Source organism: Oenanthe melanoleuca, chromosome 7 (genome assembly GCF_029582105.1).
Source record: "Oenanthe melanoleuca isolate GR-GAL-2019-014 chromosome 7, OMel1.0, whole genome shotgun sequence".
Lineage (NCBI taxonomy): Eukaryota > Metazoa > Chordata > Aves > Passeriformes > Muscicapidae > Oenanthe > Oenanthe melanoleuca.
Genome location: NC_079341.1, coordinates 25,103,189 through 25,123,504, shown reverse-complemented (window position 1 = coordinate 25,123,504; position 20,316 = coordinate 25,103,189). Strand labels below are relative to the sequence as shown.

The following is a 20,316-nucleotide window of genomic DNA, read 5'->3' as shown; positions in this document are numbered from 1 at the left end:
CATGCAGAATTGGATTTAGAAGGCAATTCATATTTTTGTGCACTTTAACCTAAGTTCAGGTTTGAAAACTATCGCATTTGCAGGCAATTTAAATTCAGATGCATATTTCACCATTTTAGTATCAGTTTAGTATCTGCAGAGTAAAACTAACATCCACAACAAACACAGAAACAAGAAAAAAAAATACCAAATATTTTTATGCTGCTTGTTAATAACTTGACTGCTAAGTAATGAAGTGCATCTCTGCAGACTTAGGAAAAGGAAGGGACTATTTAGTGCATTTGTTTGCCAAGAGCATCTAGTGATTGATTTCAGGGACATGACATATCTTGTTGTCAAGATATCCAGTCACTGCTGGAAAGACATCATGAAAGCAGATTAGGTCGCGTTAAATTTTTTTTTTTTTTGTTACAAATTATTCTACCAAATGGCTTAAGTTTTTCAATTTTCACAATAAGCAGGTACCATACTGTACTGATATGCACAACTACTGATCTAAATAATTTTTTAAAAACTTGTACATATCCAACCTCAACAGCTTATCAATGTAAACCTCACTGTATTATTTTATGGTTATGTACAAACAACAGTACAGGTTTAACTAATGATGCCCACACACGATTCAAATTAGGTTTTCAACTTATCCTGAGGGCAACAGGCTCCACCTCCTGTGCACACTGAGAAATGGAGGCTTTCTATTGATGTTGTTATTGATGTACTTATTCTAAGAAAGAGATAAACAAGAAGCTTTGGAAAATATGCTAAACAGCAAGGGGGAGAGGTAGAGAGGTTAAGGAAAAAAAAGCAGCAGAGATCAGGATTTCCAGAAGTAGGATGTAACAATATCACAGACAAGTAGACTTTACTCTGACAAACTCTTTATTTTGACATTACCTGGCAGTGTTAGCTAACACTGACCCACTCCTGAGTCTGGCCTCTTGCTTCCAGCCTTGCATCATCCTTTCCCTACTGCTGACATAGCCATTTGTACAGCCATATGGTAAACCAGAGTGGGGAAATAAGAAGCAAGACAATTTTGGCAAAATTATTCTTCAGTCAGACCAATTCCCCAACATGACTCACTGAGCAGCAGCAAAAGCACTACAGCAGCACAAGGAGGCTGGCAGGCCTCCATGAGGAAAGGAAGGCTTCCTTCATGGTCAGAACAAGGAAAAGGTAAAGGTATTAGCATCCAGCCAAGTGAATATCATTCACTCATTCATTTTGTTAAAAGCTATTTCAAGAAAAGAACAAAAGGGTGGAAAATTGTGGAAAGGTAAGTAAAATGTGAAGATAAATTCAAAACTGAAGCTTTCAACTGTGCATTTCCTGAATCTGGGGCAAAACACAACCAGATAAAATGGGGTGATAACTGCAATCATGGATGGGATTTTTTTAAAATGATGAAGCTAACTAAAGCAAGTGTTTCATGTGATGAAAAAAATCTAATAAAGTGAGCAGATTTAAAAGGGATTAAGAATGATGACAAATGGAAGGGAAGGAGATGAAAGTGCAAAAACAGAGGGGCAATCACAAGAAGAGACAACAGTACATCCTTCCTTGAAGCACTGGAGACCAGAAATTTCATGTATTTTTCATCATTTCCATAGCTACTTACAGACTATCACAATAAAAATATGACTGTTAAAAAAAACAAAGCACACATCAAACCTGTAAACTACCATATATCTGTGCTGAAATAATGCCTTTCTTTTTATGTTTATTGAAATCATCTTATATATATACCTGAAAATGTTGCATCATTTCCCTGCTTATCCGCTACAGACCTCCCTTCAAATTTCCTGCATTCTTTAGGTCCCTTTCATCACAGAACACACAAGGACTTGCACACAACACAGCAAACAATGACAATGAAGAATCTTTGGGAAGAAAGAAGTGACATGTGATTTGTTTTGTGGTGTCTGAATCATTAATTTGTATTTTGTTTCAGGAGGTGCCAGGGGAAAGATTAAGACTATAGAGTTAATGCAGACAATTCTGAAAAGGTCAAGTTCCCAAAACTTACAAAATTCAGTGATAAAATGCAGCCAAAGACAAAACATGACAGAGGTGATGGAGATTGACAGAAAACTACTCTGAAGGGCTCCCTGTACTATTTCATCTGAAGCCAGTGCTATGTCTGGCATATCAAACAAAATGGAATGGCGGTTATCAATGCAGACACCAGAAAAGTTCTATTGAAGCTGTACTCAACTACAAAAAGAAACTGAACAGAATATGCCCTGAAGTGCTAAATCTGACCTAAACTCCTATTTTTGTTTGTGCATTAAGAGGTCTTCAAAAGTACCACATGGCTTAATACAATCCATAATGAGCAACAAGACTCATCCTACTGTGTCTGTACTGGTAAAAGACTTGCACAGAACCTGGTATTTGCTGCACTTTCTATCTTCAAATTTATACATTCAGTAGGCGTACCAAAAAAAAAATTGCCTTTTATCCAATGATCTCAGAGTTTTACTGGGAAACTATTTCTCATTTATAAAGGAATAGAACAAGATGCAGAAAACCAAGTAATTTGCCTGTCATTACACAGTGAGTCAGTGGCAGCAGCCCACACTGGTCATACATTTCTTGCTGTTCTTATCAGGTACTGGCATTAGAATAAGGTCTTTTATAATAGTTACATCCATATGTATCAACAACATGATCCTCACAATTTCAAATTTATGCTCCTTCCTTCTTTTTCTCAGAAAAAGAACACTAAGCTCATACAATGCACTCTATTTAAAAGATAACACATTAGTGCTTCCTTTTTCAGCCCAGTATTTCTTGAAAGATACCAGAAATGCTTTTATGTTTGGGTTTACCATGAACACTTAAAATAGTTATATATTCTACAGAAAAAAAGCTACAGCTATCAGTACCTACATGGTGAAACCCTTAAACCTAGGAATGGATTTACAGTCAGTTGTATGTTGCTACATCAAGGAAGGTTCATTGTATACAGGACACGAGTCTTACATGTCTCCACATTATTCATCACTGTCAGGATTACTGAGTTCCAGATCTTTTATCTGATCCAAGAGAGCACTCCCATTCTTATCTGCAGCACGTGCTGTGCCAGCCCTTTGGATGCAAAATTTTTCTCCCTGTGGTATGAAAAGTGACTAGTGCATGAGGGGTGAGGGGAGAATGATGATGACAAGTACAAATGAACAACGAACAGTAACACATAAACAAAAGATGAATTGTTAGAAAAAAGGTTAATTTATGCAACTCAAAGAAAAAAATCTCCTCTAGTTAACAAGCAATTCTTAAAACTCACAGAACTTGGCATAAATTCTATGATTCCTTTAGCATATCATCTTTGGCACACAACCACAGGAAAGATTGGATTTTATCTTCATCAATGACTTTGGCAGACCTTTCCAAAAAGGAAGACTGTTGCAACTGGGACTAATATATTTTCCTACAACTAGTCTCTGCAGCAGAACTTTTACTTAAGTTTCTTACTGCGCACTCAGTTTTACCATTTGCCAGAATATTGATGGAGTCTAGACTTTTACTTCACAATTATTTTTCTTATCCAGCACATGTCCAAGTCCAAATAGATAAACTTATACTGAAAATAATGATTGCCACTTTCACCAATGAAAGATAATGCTATTTTATTGTATGGATATACAGAGGTTGTGCTATGAAGAATTTCATGCCAGTGCACCCAACATAACTAGTTTAAAGCTTTCAACTCAGACAGCAGCAGGTGAGTAGGCAAGGCCAAGTTGATTATGTAGCTGTTTGATACACATTCTACCACCTGACAATGCTATGTAACTTTACAAGTTCAGACCAAAGACCTGTTGTGGGTAAAGCAGAAAAGTGCCAGCAATTAAGGAAGAGAGAAAGCAGAAAACATCTGTCATTATTGGCTCTTTCAGCCAGTTGAATGTAGAATCCTGGATCTTGAGCCCCTGTGTGATAGGTTTTTGATTAGCATGGTGCAGCAGAAACAATCAATCCACACCAGCAGTGAGTACACACCCCCAGCACACCCTGGTGACAGAAGATCATGACATGCACTGAGATGGTGGCACTGGACTTCAAAAGGCAAAGGCAGTTGGATGAAACAACTGCCCTCCAGGAACGCTGCAGGCTCCCACAGGCCCCACCTGTACACATGGTCTTAACCTTCTGATATATGAATACAGCTCTTAAGTTGCCAGAGAATGTATACATTCCCTTGAAAAGCCAAAGTATGCATACCATTCAGAATAATTCTATTTTTAAACGCACTTTGGAATCTGCATAGACAACGATAACCTTGTTTCACAGGATCTGCAGTGGTCAAGGGATTTATTACTGCTATAGTCAATAGCAGTCAATACAGCAGTGAGAGGAGCAGAAGGGACATGGGGCTTAACTATGTATGGCTAAGCTAACATCCTCTGGAAAGCGACCACCAGACATCGGTGTAGGTCTTGGAACAGTAACTGCTGCAGTAGAAAAATATTTATACACAGTAGCCAATGTTCAATTGGGCACAGGGAAAGGAGAAGGAACACCCCTATATATTTCTAGCTGTACTTGTCTGTTAGACAGCTTAGTTAGCTTTAGGTTACAAACTGAAAGATGACTTTCAGAGTGTGTTACCTCTTCAGAAACAATTTAACTGATTTAGAAACCAATGCTTTCTTTCTAAAACAGAGACGGACACTGAAGTAACATTTTAAATTTACTTTTCAGAAATTCTAAGTGCTTAAGAGTCCAAGTCATGTAAAAGTTTCTAAATATCACACGGTATGTATTTCTTACCTGTTCAAATATTACGTTCCATACATACTGATATTTTCTGCTTCACTCTATTTTGATACATGAGATGTTTAAGATGCACAAAGACTCCACAAAATCTTTTTCCTCAAGAAATAATAAAAAGGCCTCCTCCAAAAGATCAAGGCAAATGGCTTCAGATGTTCGGCTTTCAATCCAGATTAATAAAAGATAACACAACTCTTTCTTCCTCTTTTTTTCTTTCCGTCTCTGACATCATCCAAAACAACACTCATTTTTCAACCATAAGGCTGCCCTTATTTCACTTCAGAAGAGAATTCAACCAGAAGTCATATTGAATTGTCTTTCCTTCAGAATTTGTTTCTGATTGTGTTTAGTCTCATCTGAGCTAACTCAGATCAAATCTATTACAAACCAAAAACAAAACCAACAAAAATCCACCAAATAAAATACGATTTGACTACATAGACATTTCTTGAAAATAAAATTCTGCTAACAAGTAAAATCATTATGGTGTAACATCCTTTTCTGGCTGTAATTACTTCTGTGCTATAACTTCTTCAAAGTCATCACAGAGGCGTTACCACCATGTCTGATGAGCCCAGACTTGGGCAGCACATCCCTCTGGCAGCCCCAGGGATGGGCTCTGCTCTCACCCTTGCTACCAAAACCTGGCTACACAAACCCAATATACCAGCAGCTCACCTTGGCACATTGTAGGCAACGAAAAAAATACTTAAGGCAGTCACACCAGGTCCACAAAGTAGATGTATTAAAGTCTCTAAAGCACATATCTACAAGTAATAATTAATAAATTACATCAGTTGCTCAGACAGAAAGGGTTTCCCCCAAGTTTTTCCCCACATTTTAAGTATAAATATATCTGTACATATATATAATAACAGACTGATAATCTTATTGTAAATGCTGTAAATCTGAACAAGGACAAAATATTAAGAGTGAGCTGTAATTAGTGGTACTGCCACATTACTTCATTTGACAGTCAGATCCAGATGTTCCTGATGATCAGCCTTTTGTCTGTCCTAATAGGGCACCAGTAGCAGCACCCTTTTCCAGAGAAACCAACCTCTGCTGGTTTCAGCATAAACCTCTTCAAGTAAAAGGCCATTACTTCAGTTTGTTGTTATAAGGTCAGTAAATCGAGATACCAGTATAATATGATATAATATAGATTACTGGTAAAACTGAGTTTCTAACATTGACACTAAAACTGTAAATGGCTCAGTTGAAATCCAATTAATACAATTCCTTTTTAAAATTAAGACCTTTCAAAGCTCTCACAGAATGCTTTTTCTTTTCAGTTGTATTCTCATATCAAAAGAAAAGTCTGGAAAAATTTGCACAAGAGAAACTTAGTTTCCTTATGGGGTAACCCAGTCCTCTGATATACTAAAAATTTTTCTGAACTCTGTGTTATCTGCAGCTTTTAATAAGAAGAGACACAAACGAGATAGGATTAATTTCAAGACTCATTTTTGAAGAGCATGACTAATAATGCTTTTAGAGTATAACAGTTTGGTCAGCTTCTGATCCAATTTATGCTTTCTCTACTGATCCCAGTAGTTTTCCAACCCCTCATGGACACTGTGTCCAGTCATTTATGGAAATTTACACTCAATCTACTTCATTCCCAGTAACACATGCTTAAACATAGCAAAAAAACTTCAAATTCCTAAAGTGTCATCAGCGTCTTCAGCACATAAGAACAACGTTTACTCTTAAAAAGTAGGGTGGAAAACTATTTTCCGAAAACATAAATTTCCTTCATAAGTTTGGGCAATTTCTTTACTCTATCAAGCAGGCACAATTCACTGCAAAAATACCAAAATTGCACACAAGGTGATTATACACCAATTCTGCTGAAAACGATCTTAGAAGGTAAGTGGGAAGGAAAGTGAGTATTTTTAGTAGGTCATAAGATACAAACATAAACCAACTATGTCATGCTGTTGTAGACAGGGAATTCCTCATATGAGGATACTGAGTCAGGCGCACAGCCCACGGGACAGATGAAGGTCCTTCCTCATGATTCTCAGTATTGCAAAACCTCAAATGGATTTGGTTTTAAGCTTCCTAAACCAGATGCAGGTCAAACAAGAACAGTCAGGAGACTTCCTATACCAAGCACTACCAAAATGAAACACCTGGAAAGGCACAATAATAAATAAGAAAGAATTTGGGTTACATCATATAATACTGCTGAAATTGAACGCATTAGATTTTTTAAGCACTTTGAAACACAATTTTAATCTATGTATAGCTGATGGAATGCCTACTAAGACATTCAATGTTACATCTATTAGATATTAGATTCAGTTTTTTTATAATGATAAGGAGTGCAACACACTCATAAGATGCTGCTCTGGCAGAAAAAAGCACTTCTGGAAAAGGGATGACAAGTACAAAACACAGTAAAGTAGTCAGGGAAGGATTTAATTCAAATTTAGGACTATATATTTGTCCCTAAGATAAATTTTAACTACCTATTCTACAAAGAGGGTATATACTTGTATATACTTTGAAACAATATAAAAGGGATTACCTGACAGTAGGAAGCTATGAAACACACTATGCTGTATCAAGCAGTAACTTCTTTCTTGCTCCATACCAATACTATATTTTATTATATCCATGTTTCAGATTTTCTGGCATCTACGTGCATGAGCTAGACAGATTGCTGCTTTTCCAATCTTCCCCATCTCCTACCCATTTTGGTATTTTCTGGGGGGTTTTTCCACTTCTATTTCCTCTTCTTGCATTCAAAACAAATTAAAGACATTTGAAGCAAAATTTATCAAAATGTTTCTGACATATTTGAGGTTGGCTGTTTAAGAACAGCAGCACTCAAAAGAGGATTGATAATACCCACAAATATTTGACCCATGTCAAATAAAACATGAGCTATTGGGTATGCGTTGCTTACTGTCATAAGCTGTTTTTCATAAAAAAGCAGAAGACAGATACACCTAAAAATACAGAAGTATGCTCACTTTTAGACAAATCTAAAATTATTTTTTGCCCTCTAGCAGAACCAAGTCTCCCAAGCTAAACTATTCTTAGATGACCATTATTATTTCTTCCAGCTAATAAATTTGTTACATTCAAAGCACCTACAAGAACAGGGGAAGGGCAAGAATGTGTTTTAGGAATAAAGAAAAAGTCATGTTTAATAAACTTTAAACATTAGGCTTATAAATTGTGCTAGCAACATTCCATTATCTTGCTTTGTTAAATGCTGAACAGCCTGGGAAATTAAAAGAAACTTCATGTTGCAGTGACAAAATTAAGATAGGTTTTGGTGTACCTATCAGTCAGTTGAAATGCAGACATTAACATACTAACTTTGTGGATCCTTGAATGACATAAGTGTCAAGATGAAAGCAGCTGACTCAAACGCAATCTGAATTAGACAGAAGTGGAAAAGGAAATAGGGAAGAACTATGAGGAACCAACAGAAGACGTAATTTCACTTTCTTTTTTTTTTTTTTTTTCCAAGATAACACCATGACAGGATTTAAATCCTAAATGCATATAATTCCAAATGACAACACTGAAGACCAATGGCTCTGCAGCTATGATACTGTCTGTGTTACCAATCTTGCTCCTCATCATACTCCCCTTTGTCTCTCTTTCCCCTCATCACCAGCAAAACACTTCTCAAGGCACAGAGTAAGTTTCATCAGAGAAGTCTTTCCACTCCAAGTGTTAGGACAGGGAAGGACTAGAGACAGACCATGCTTCCCTACATCTCCACTGAGCTGAAATGTTTCTCAAGTGCCAAAACATGCACCTGCTTATGCAGCAAGGTAGGTGAGGAGGGGACTCTGGGTCTGCATCTCAAGGTGACTGGACTGGTGGCAGCAAGCCTCAGCATCACTTGGTTTTCAGGATGAAATTCCACAAAGAAGCTCTTAACACCTTCTCCTCACACAGAACCAGACTGTCTGGTGAGCAGGAATGAGGAGATGTAGAGGGTGGGGAAAGGTGATCATCATCTAAAAGGCCCTGCTGGTAGCTTGACCTGGTTTTCTGAATTAGCAGCAACAGCAAAAAGTAAAACTAGAATACAGAAAAATCCATTAATCTGAGTACCCTGATGACAACCAAAACAAAACTCTCCCCTTCTAGATGTGCTCCCACCCCAGGTGGTAACATTGTACCATTACCTGACAGAAACTGCGTGAGCAGCCCAAAAGCAACATCACTCAAAGGGTTCATTTATTTGGCAGTAAAGCATTACTGAACACAGAGTGCTATATTTCACATCACATCATCTTTGGACTACTTCAAAAGAAAAACTTCCATTTTCTAAAGCTTCTGGTGTGCTCAAACCATCTCCTTGGAGATAATCTCACTTCCTAGAACCCACCTAAAAACTTGAGGATCAAAAGGACTGTTCAGATGACATGGCCTGAGGTGTAATGTGAACACTAAAGGCTGGAAGTACTTCCAGCACAACCCTGCACGATCACAGGTTGGTCACTCCTGTGGTTGTAAGCATCAGAAAATCGAGCGTTTTGGAGGAGAGGAGATGCTTCACATGAACAGATGAAAACTAACCAAACAACTTCATTCTTTGAAGACTATTTCTATATTTTCATCACAATATAAGAACAGGAGATTATACTTAGCATTTGGTTGATCTCTGAGGAGAAATCAGTGAATATCTCACTAACAACATTTGCACAAAGTGCAACATGCAAAATAACATGAATAGAGCTTGAGAGAAAAGATAGAAATTACACTGTTTTAGAGCGCCTAATGTAAATACATCATTTTCAAATGAAACTGTCAAACATCTTGTTGTGGTGGTAAAAGCCAAATCACTATGCAAAATGATAATACAAGAAAAGTCAATTGTATGTTTCTAATAATAAATGCTCTTGTGGCTTTTGAAGTCACAAAAAACCTCTTGGCTGAATTGAAGCATTGATTTCTGTAGTTATTTACGTGCAGTTCCTATTAGAATTCTATTGAATTCATTGAATGGTGAATGGAAGTGCTTTTGAAAACACACACAAAAACTGTTAAACAAGGGACAAAATAAATGGAGAGAGTCGTGTTGCCAAAAACTTTCAAAAAGTCAACAGAACATTTCCACATTTTTTTTGAAGTGCAAGCATGTATGACAATGGTTTGACAGAAAATAAGTCTAATACAAAAACAATATTCAAAATGCATTCCCCATCACTCCTGAAGAGGAAACATAAACATTGGTATTTGCTTCTCAGACATTATTTCTACATAACTTGCAATAATCTTCAAATATAATCTATAGTAAAACATAGTTTTATTTTACAGAATTTTAAAATGCTATCACTCCATCTTTTTGTCCACTATACACCCAATGAGATGACATTTTACATACTGTGCATATAGCTATATCTGAAGTGCACAATATATGTTAATTATGCTAAGAAAATAAGGATATTTATACACTGCCAAAAGAAAAAGTTTCACAGTGGGTTTTTCTGAGTACTAACATGAGACATCTAAGTCTGGAAAGCAGATTTTTAGAATGTAGCTTTCTGTTTACAGCAGAAAAATAATAAAATTAATAAATTTATCTTCAGAACTTCTGTATCAGTCTTTTTATTTCAACATAAAACACATGGAAAGTAATGAGCACTTCTAAAATAATCTTACCACAGAGTGCTCTTCAATATCTTAAGTAGTATCTTATTTTGAAGCAATTTAAAATTATTATTATAGCACTACTCAATGCATATAATAATTTATTTTATTTTTCCTAATGACTCATGGCACACTCATTCTGCTGAACTATGGCAAGTTCTTTGAATCTGCAGTTACACATCTGTGTCCCTAATATGATGACATAATTTGCTATCACACAGTACTATCTGATGAGAGATGGATCTCTGGTCACATAACACATGCCAGCTTATCGTACACAACTGCTGGAGCACACGCAATTATCATGGCACACCACAACACAAAATATATTCAAATGAATATGAAAGACTTCAGTGGGAAAAGGCTTCTGCTGATACCAGAGTTGCTACTATCATTTCCCACAACAGTTAGAATGAATCTATTTGTCTGGTAAGCAAAGGGAAAAAAAATACTGTAAAGAGGTGGATTGGAAAATGCTTACATCAATATAACTTAGAAATAGAAAACAGATTTGACAATGTAGCTGTACTGGCAGCATAAGTTCTATTCAAAGGTGGCTGAACATGAGCTGAAGCTTCAGATGTTAATCAGGTTTCTCTTTCAAGCTACTCTCTCACATACATTTCATTAGTATAATTTCTACAAAGCACTTTTATTTCTGTTTTCTCAGGATTGTGTATGTGCTTCCAATGCCAAAGAAGTTATTATCTATATCACCCTTATTCAGAGAAGGGTGCTTTTTATGAAAATCCTGCAGAAAGCATCCAGCATTAATGAGTCCCATATATCTTTTCTGTAAAAGGAGGGAGAACATATGTAACTGGGGAGGGGACAGTACCACGATCATTAAAAGGAGGTAACGCTTCTGCTAGTAACTACAACCGAGTCTTTTAATTGCTTACTTCAGTTTTATTAAATAGCTTACAGCTATCTAGAGAATTTCTAATCTTTCTTTTAATTAATCTCAAGAATGAAGTTCTCCTGCAGGAATTTCCTCTTGGAGGACTTTTTGTCAGATGTTCATTTTCAATCTATTTTCTAGTCCTCTACTGAGGAATTCTGCTCTAAGTGTAACTGTATATATACATCCTTAGTGGTTACTCACACCTCATTTTCCTACTGTATGTCTCTCAATCTTTCAAGTGGCATGTTTTTGAAAGCAGCCATATTTTAATTAATATATTTATTAAGTCTATTATTCAATTCTATACAATTTACTTAACTATTGCAAAAGCTTGAAAACAATCCAGAGTTTCTGCAAACATGGGGATTGTGGAAAGTCAAAACCAGCTTCACCTAAAGAACCCAGGGAACATCCACCACACTGCATCCCTCACCAGGCACACACTCACATGGTCACTTCCCCAAGCAGATCCAGGAACTGCAGAACAAAATACTCAAATCTATACTGTGAGAAAAGAGAAGAGACAGTATCACCAATACCCTAAGTCTCTCAAGTAATAGCAAACCTATTCAATGAAGATGCCAAAAAATTGTAACCACATTACAGCACACAGGAAAGCAAAGCAAAAATGTTTTCCCAACAACAAACTCCAAAATTATTTCCTTAGTCCAAATTTGAATAGCTGAAGGTTTAAAAAATTCAAGCCACTTTCAGCCTGAGTAGTTTACAAATCTGACTTACATGGTGTATTTTAATATATCATACAGTGAAAGGAGAAGCAAAATATTAATTAGGAAAGGTTAAGAAAGGTAAGAAACTTTTGCCACCATTAATGTTCTGTCCCTCCTCACCTAGCTGTATGTATAGCTAACTTGAGAAGAGGTGACAGAATCACAACTAGTAGCTACTGTATCAGCCCTTAGCACTGAAGAATCTTCATCAGTAGTCTTATTTAAGCTTGCTAGAAAAAAAGCCCAAAAAAATATTCAAATCATTTGGAGGTAAGATGCTATAATATAACCATCTGGTGTGTTTGTTCCATTGTAATATCACTTCTGCATTTCAGTTTCTTCCTCATGATAAGATTTGTTGACATTAAAATAAAAATATTTACCTTTCCTTTTTCATTATGTTTACCAAAACCCTACACACTTCAAAATCATTGCAGGGCAGCTGCCCTTTTCCTCTTTCTCCTCTTCTCTATCCTGACTTATACGAAGACATTATACCCCTTTAGTTTTAGAGGCAGAAACATTTTAGTCTTTCAGTCTTTCAAAATCTTCTTTTATAAACATTATATCCTTCCAAATATTAAAGAGATCTGCTCCATGGAAAGCAGGTGCACTTGGACAAGCTAACAGGATGCACTGTCTTCTTACAGAGTCAACACACAAGACTAAAACATAGTAAGTGGGGAATTACTTGTAGATTAGGATTCCCAGGATTCATCCATAACCTCATTTGCACTCAAGTACTAAAAACAGACTGTCGCATCAATCCTAACTGCAGCCCGCCTCCCAAAAAAAAAAGGCAAGAGCCTCTTACAAGGTAAGTCTTAATAGCAGCTCACAGTTTGGAGGTTACAGGCCACAGATTTAAAACTCAAATACCAAGTTCCAAAAAATTTTATTTTTAAGTCAAACAAATTGATACACATCCCTTCTCCAAAAGTAAAGCTTTTCTATATAGGGGCATTCTATAAACTCAGTAAAACATTTCAAAAGCAGTACTGAGGCTATAAGCAGTTTAGAGACACAATACAGAACTGGCATATGCAGTGCACACACACAATTCGCATGGGAAAAAACAACTTACAATGCAACACACGACTGGACATCAGCACTGGTCATCTTTTACCCTATTTACACATCAAAAGACAAAAATATGTCTCACTTTTTCAGATGACACTAAAAAGCTTGTTGCATGTACCAACACAGACAAATGCAAAGTGACATATGCTAATTTTAACTCTCTCCAGAGCCAATTTTTCATGGGAAGACTGCAGGTTTTTCCCCAAAAAAACATCTCTGAATTCACTGACAAGGTTAATGCAAACAAAACAAACCCAGTTTTATTATGTGATCTTCCTCCCAAATTGGCTGTTAAATCTGAGACGCATTTTTTTCTTTTCTGTACCAAGAGAAATACATCACATTTTGGATTATTTCTTTGTTCAAATCAGTTATAAGAGCTTTAATTACAATTAACGTTTTGCAACTTCATGGCTTAGGAAAATATAAGAGAAAGCACCATCAAGAAATTATTTCTTGGCCCAGATAAAAAAAGTGCGCTAAGTTGGAAGTTCAGAGAACATTAATAGCAATAAATGTTCTTCCACTGACAGGTATATTTTCCCTGTGCTCTTATTGACCATGTGGTAATTTCTCTACCTGAAGGACAGGAATTAATAAAATTCTAGCTCTATGCAAGCCTGAACTAATATGAAGTTACTTCAGCACTGTATCTGTTGGCACATATGAGAGAACACAAATTCTGGTGTGTCACACTCTCCTTTTAAAAACACAGCTTTGCAGTGTTTTCAAATTCATTTTCTGGACTCTTTTGCAAATACCACCTTCCACTGTGACCAGAAAACACAGAAATCTCGCTTGTTAACCTCCTCCAAGACAAAGTATGCCAGCACATCTCTGAGACAAAGGAGCCACAGCAGGCTCTTTTACCAGCTGCTGCTCCGGTTTACACGGACAGCAATCTGCTGCAGATACAGTTTCAATTTCTTGTTTTAAACCTGACCGATGCCACAAAAAAAACCAAACTTCTTAACTAAGAATCGTCTTCTCATCTAAGAAAACATCACTTATGTAACTTTCATTGCATTCGATAATTGACATAAGTTTCAGGGCAGTTTCTTGTTTCTGTCTTTTGCAGCAGACACAAAACATTCTTTGGAGGTTTGGTTGGTTGGGTTTTTGGGCGGGTGGGTGGTTTGTAGGTCAGAGAGATGTTGGTACACAAATACAAAAAACTGGCCAAAGGACTCAGGAAAAGGTAAAGTACATTCAACTGCTGTAAAAGCTAATAATATCCTTTTGGAGACAAAATGAGGATCATATACTTAATCCAAGCACAATTAACAGCACAAAATTAAATAAATTAAAATTGTTACTTCTAGCAAACCCCAGAAAAGAGCTTACATTTATTTTTTTTTCCAATTAGCTTATTAAAACTATCAAACAAAATAGCACAATCACATAGAACTCAATACCTTCAGACTTAAACTGATGTTTCCCAAGAAAAAGTACCAGTGAGAACAAGGTTTTGACTAGCAGATATTTAACAATTTTTAATTTAAAGTCCAAAAGCCAGGTTAATAAGAGAACTGAATACATCCTCCTTAAATCTAATCGACACCATTCTAATTAAAAAAAATAAATATCCAAGTATGAAAATGTTAAATCTCTATCAGCACTACATTTGAATGTCATTTGAAGATCTGGGCCTTTGGTCATGGAGAATAATTCAGTTATTATTCTCTAATCTATTTACCCTGAAAAAGATAAGAAATACCCCAAAAGGCAATGTAAGAATGCACAGGCTGTAAGAAGTGGACTGTCTATTTCTTCTTCATCAATCTTAGTGTCAGCCTGAAAACTGTGAAGTGGCAATGCAGAGCTCACTTCACACCCTAATCAGTGAAAATATTTCCCAGAGCATTCTTCATTACATATCATAAACACTCATAATTAAAAGACTGTTTATTTTTAAATGGATATTAGCCATTTCCCCCTTCCTCATGTAACTGTAGAGATGGCAGTGTCCCATAAACCACACAAATAGAATTGCATTTATCATCCAATAGGCACAGTAAACTTGTCCAAGAAGTAATTGCAGTGTGAGGCAAAGCAGTGCGCCAAGAGAGGTCTAATTGCATCACCCTACCAAGTATAGTTTTGAAGGTGCATAAGATGAGAAAGAAGAAGCTGATTCAATTCTCACATTTCAAAGAGAAATTCATCAAGTTATGTTTGTCTGATCTACTGAGAATTTCTGTGACCACCAGCTGTAACATTCTGTGGCATGTACTGGGACACTGCATACAACCAGCACAGACTTAGTGTGCTGTTAACCAGATTCTTTTAACCTACACATTCTGGACATTGAATTCTGGTATGTCAGCACATCAATAAAACTTCTGTGAACCATTTAACTGCTATAAACTTGTAGTAATTGATTTTCTAAGTGGCAAACAGCAATAATTTTCTAATAATTCTGAAATTCTCCAAAATAAAGATGGAGATTTTGAATATGTACCTGCATATATAATACTATAATAATTATATATATGTACACAAATAAAGACTTAAAAGGAACTCCAAAGGAGCTTTAGAAATTAAAGGTTTTCAAAAGCCTAGAGAAAATTGTTTTTGTGCTACCTCAGTGGATTACAAGTCCTGAAAGAAAAACAGCCTCTGTTCCCAAACAAGCATATATGAGCAGCTGGTCCAGACAGCAAAGACCTGCTGTTGCATTACCAGCCCACTGCTGAGCTCCTTGGGTTTTGTCTCCTGCTCGGACCATTCTCCTCTCCCTTTGCCCTTCTACCTTCACAGTTCCTTCTTGTCCCCATGAACAAATCCATATTATATACGTACACGAACCTTTTTTACAGTTATTTAGGTTGGAGCACATTAAAACCCATGAGAATTTTGTCTGACCACTTTACAAAAAGTGACAGCACCAGAGTGAAAGTGTGCTAGTAAAAAAAAAAAAAAAAGCACAGTCAACCATCTGCTGAAAGATTCTCTTGTTTGACCATTTTATAATTGTGAGAATGGACGTGAGGTGACACAGAAACAGGATATGAAGGCATGGGATTCATATGATCTTGCACCAAATTTAAACCCAAACTGGGGGAGGGGAGGAGCAAGGCACAATCATGATGAATCAGAGGATCAAACTATAGGTAGTAAGAAGAACCAAGAAGACAACCACAGAAATGTGCTATTTATCAGGAAAGTAGACTAACATTGATTCCAACACCAAAAAAAACCATGCACATGTCCACTGTTTGCTTTAACTAAAGTTTTGACAGTCGAAAAGTTAAAACAGAATACTCAATCCACTGTAAATTTCAGAAGACACTTACCCAGCCCACTGGCTACATCCAAAGCCTAAACTGCCCCTGAACAGCAAGTTCTTTTCCCCACATCCAGGTGAGCTTATGGCTGACCCATCCTGACTACCTTCCCCTGCACTCTAACTCCCCTCAGTTCTCCAGAACACATTTGCAGAGCATGAATCCCACTTTATCTATGTGCACATAAACCAATGCACAAAACTCCCATATACAATCCTTATAAAGTAACAGCCATAAATAATGACCCAGTGAAATGGAACCCCCAGATGCTGCTCAGGACCTTTCAGCAGTGCTGTTACAATATGAAAGCGATCTTTTCAGAGTCCCTTTATCCCAGTAATCATGTCACACACTATTGTATTAGACTGCAAGCCCAGGAGCTCTGCATGCCCAGAAGCCCCTATGACATCACACAAACACATCCAAACATTCACACACAGCAAATGCCCACAAACACAGGCCTGATGTCTACTGAAACAATGTTTGAGCTCAAGTTCCTGCAGCAACTTTTGTGCAGGTGGACCCATCTGCCCAAACAGGGGCCACTGCAGGATCTAAGCCTAAATTATGCACCCTGAGCATTAAATTACCATATATTTCAAATATGCTAATGCCAGGGACATGTAAACAGTACTACATAAACTCTGCTCATTAACAGAGAGCTCATCCACTCCACAGAGCCATAAGCATTACTTCTAAAATTACAGGATTTTGGTTTTTATTCATGCTTTAAAAATATAGCTGCTAATAATTAATTAATTCTAGTCACAGAAAAACAGTATTGGCTGAACTTTCCTGCTGCTATAGTGTAAGTGTACCCAACCCTGAAAGTATTTTTAGCAAGGGTGTTCAATCAATACTGCTATGTACAACCTAAATTAGACATTAACAGGACATGAGAACTGTAAAGCATGGCAACAAACAATATACTCCACGAACAATTTTGCTGAACAAGAAGTAACCATCGAAGTAAACTCTAACTAGGTGGTAAATCTGATTCCAAAGAAATTTAACTACAAACATAAGGAAAACATACTGAAAGGTAAAATTATTCAGTACATTTCTGCTTGTGAGGAAAATGCATTTGTATTTCAGTGTTTAATGTGACTTTGAAAAACTAAAATTAAAACCACACATGTCATCTAAAAATACAAAGAAACTGTAATGACAACAAAATTATAGCAAAAAAAATCAGACCAACAGTACACTTCTGAGTTTATGAAGTATAAACTTGCCTGGGAAACACATTGACACATGTGTACATATTTGTAAGCTTATCACCCAGAATAATATTTTATCAACATGGTGCAAGCCAGTCATGCCAATATGTAAAAACAACTTTTTAGGTCAGTGAAGCAAGAAATCCATTGTCAAGAAAATGGCATCCATAAGATTAAAATACTGAATATATTATGTTCAAGCAATGAACTGGAAAACTTTCCTACAATATACATATCTAATAAAAAACGGGTGTACCAATTCTAATGTAACTCATTCCTGTATTCCTGCAACACACATTTACAATGTGACGAGCACACAATGTCTGCACGCGTGTGAACACGTCGGTGGCTCCCAACATTACAGAGCACTTATTTGCCAAAACAAGCAGGCAAACGTGCACGCACAAAACCCCCTTACCACTGAACTCTGAGTTTAGCTCAGGGTAAGAGAAATGCCCCATGGGTGAGCAAATATATGTGCACACTGCAGTCTAACAATTATTCTTCAGCTGAGATCCATTAGTATTTCTGTAATACACAAATATTTTCTATCTCACAGTTCAAAAAATTATAACAGCTTGGCCACTCTGAAGTCCTGGATGGGTGTACATAGCAGCATAAAGTTCATTCACGTGTATTTTACATCTGAACGATGTATATCCTTCGAACAGACCAGAGGTGGGAACATTTCACGTACACTGGCAGCTATCTAGTTTCAGCTACTAGCTCTTGGAGATTTTTGAAAGGAAGAAGACGTTATGCCTCTTCCAGCCGGTGCTGCAACAGCATGCACGAGTTAACCCATCACCAGGTACACGGAAAGCCTCTGTCGCATGCAGACACAGCGATTATACAAGCCTTCTGCTCGAGGGAGACACTAAAAATGTACCAGAGGAATGCAACGACAGCACTCAAACCTATTTTCCCTGCCCATAACCAGGGCAACGCGCACATGTGCCTAGAAAGCACAGGATCGCAAAGTTTTTTTATTAAACAGGCTAAAATAAAAATCTGTTTCAGGCGTTCGGCAGAGTTCACCGCATTTTAGAGACCCCGACCTGCCCCCGCAGCTCGCTCCCCTCGAGGCTGTTTACGCGCCCCCCCCGCGCTCCACACAGCCCCCACACCCCCCTCGCCACAGGGAGCCGGCTCTTCTGTTTTTTCGGAGGGGGAACCGGAGGGAGAGCGCACGCACACGCTCCCCCCTCACCAAAAGGGCTCAGGGCAGAGTCGCTCTCCGCCCGCGGCGACCTGAGCGCGAAGTTGCGGGGTGGGTTAGAACACAGAGACGCGGCTGGAAGCACCCCTCGTCCCCCCAGCCCGGAGCCCCGAGCGCGCCGGCGGCCGCCTTTACCTTCATGTAACATCCACGTCCTGGTTCCAGATGGAGCGGGGAGCGCGGAGGGAAGAGGCGCGGGGGCTGCGCGCTCGCGCCGCTGCCGCCCCGCGCGACCCCCAACCCGCCTCCGCGGGCGCGCGCACGGGCACGCGCGCCGCAGACGCTCGGGCACGCGCAGCGCCCGCACCCCCCCGCGGGACCGGGATCGAGACCCGGAGCGGAGGCGCCGCTCGCCGCCCCCACCTCAGTCTTCCCGCAGCGCCCGCCCGAGCCGCAGCCTCGGGAGCAGCGACAGCAGCCGCCCCGCGCCCCGCCGCAGCGGCGAGCGCCGCATCCTACTGCAGCGGCTGGGCCGAGGGAGCGGGGGGAGGCGGGGGAAAAAGAGCTGGGGGAGAGGAGGACGGAGGAGCCCCGGGGGGAAGGCGGAGGACACCCTCACCCTCCGGCCTCTCCTTCCCCCCTCTCCTCACAGCGACCGGCCGGAGGGGCCGCACGGGCCGGGGCTCTCCCTCACGGAGCGCGGCACTGCCTCGCACGGACCGGCGGCTGCCCCGCGCGCGGCCCCGGCCGGGAGGCAAAGGAGACCGGGGAGAGGTGGAGCGGCGGGGCGCTGCGGAGGCGCTTTCCCAGCCGGCGAGCGAGCGAGCAACCCGGGGGGGAAGAAGGGGGAGGACCTGCTGCCTCCTCCCCTCATCGCCGCCCTCCCGCCCGCCTCACGCGGGCAGCATAGCAACCAACATGGCGGCTGCGCAGTCACCCGGCAGCGGGCGGACGCCCAGAGCTCGCGAGAGCCGAAGGGGGGCGGGCGCTGAGCTCTCCTTTCTATTGGTCCGTCATGGGTCCGCAAAAGGAGGGGGCAGGACCGAGAGGCCCCTGGCGGTCTGATTGGCCGTGCTTACCATGGCTGAAGGCGGCGGTGGGCACGGATTGGTCCGCTGAGCCGCCACTCACGCCTGTAGCGCTGCGCTGAGATGGGCGGCTCTCTGCGGCCGTCCTGCCTGTGCCTGGTTCCCTCTGCTGTCCCGCCGCCTTCACCCTGCCCGTGGGACGGGGTCCGGTCTGGGGCGGTTGTGGCCCTGGGGGACGCAGGCCTGCTCTTCTGACCTGCTCCGTTCGGAGGGAAAAACTGCTCCACACAGGAGCAGTGGGGGTGTGTTAATGTCGTAACCCTCCGTCTTGGTCACATGGCCACCCAGCCTCACCCTGCAAATGTCCCAGAGGGTCATTACTGACTGTCGGTCCTTGCCGGAGCTTTCCAGAGTGTGAGATGTACTGTGTCTCTTGGCCACGTAAGGATTTCCATTTGTGGCCCATGGGAAGGTTTTCGTTCAAAGACGTGGTTTAACAA

The 20,316-nt window shown here is 39.7% G+C and overlaps 1 protein-coding gene across 3 annotated transcripts in view; it reads right to left on the bottom strand.

The window, feature by feature from the left end:
- PTPN4 (protein tyrosine phosphatase non-receptor type 4) overlaps window positions 1-20,090 on the bottom strand; it is a 103,965-nt gene extending 83,875 nt beyond the window's left edge. The window contains exon 1 of one of the 3 annotated variants that reach the window (XM_056496289.1): window positions 19,868-20,090. Coding sequence is in view for 2 of the 3 variants with exons in the window: in XM_056496290.1 (XP_056352265.1) it covers window positions 18,984-18,996 (13 nt within the window). In the remaining variant the exon portion in view is untranslated. Of the gene's footprint in view, window positions 1-18,983; window positions 19,153-19,867 lie in introns of those variants that run through there. The other 2 variants (XM_056496290.1, XM_056496288.1) reach the window with 2 other exon arrangements.
- Window positions 20,091-20,316: the final 226 nt, after the last annotated feature.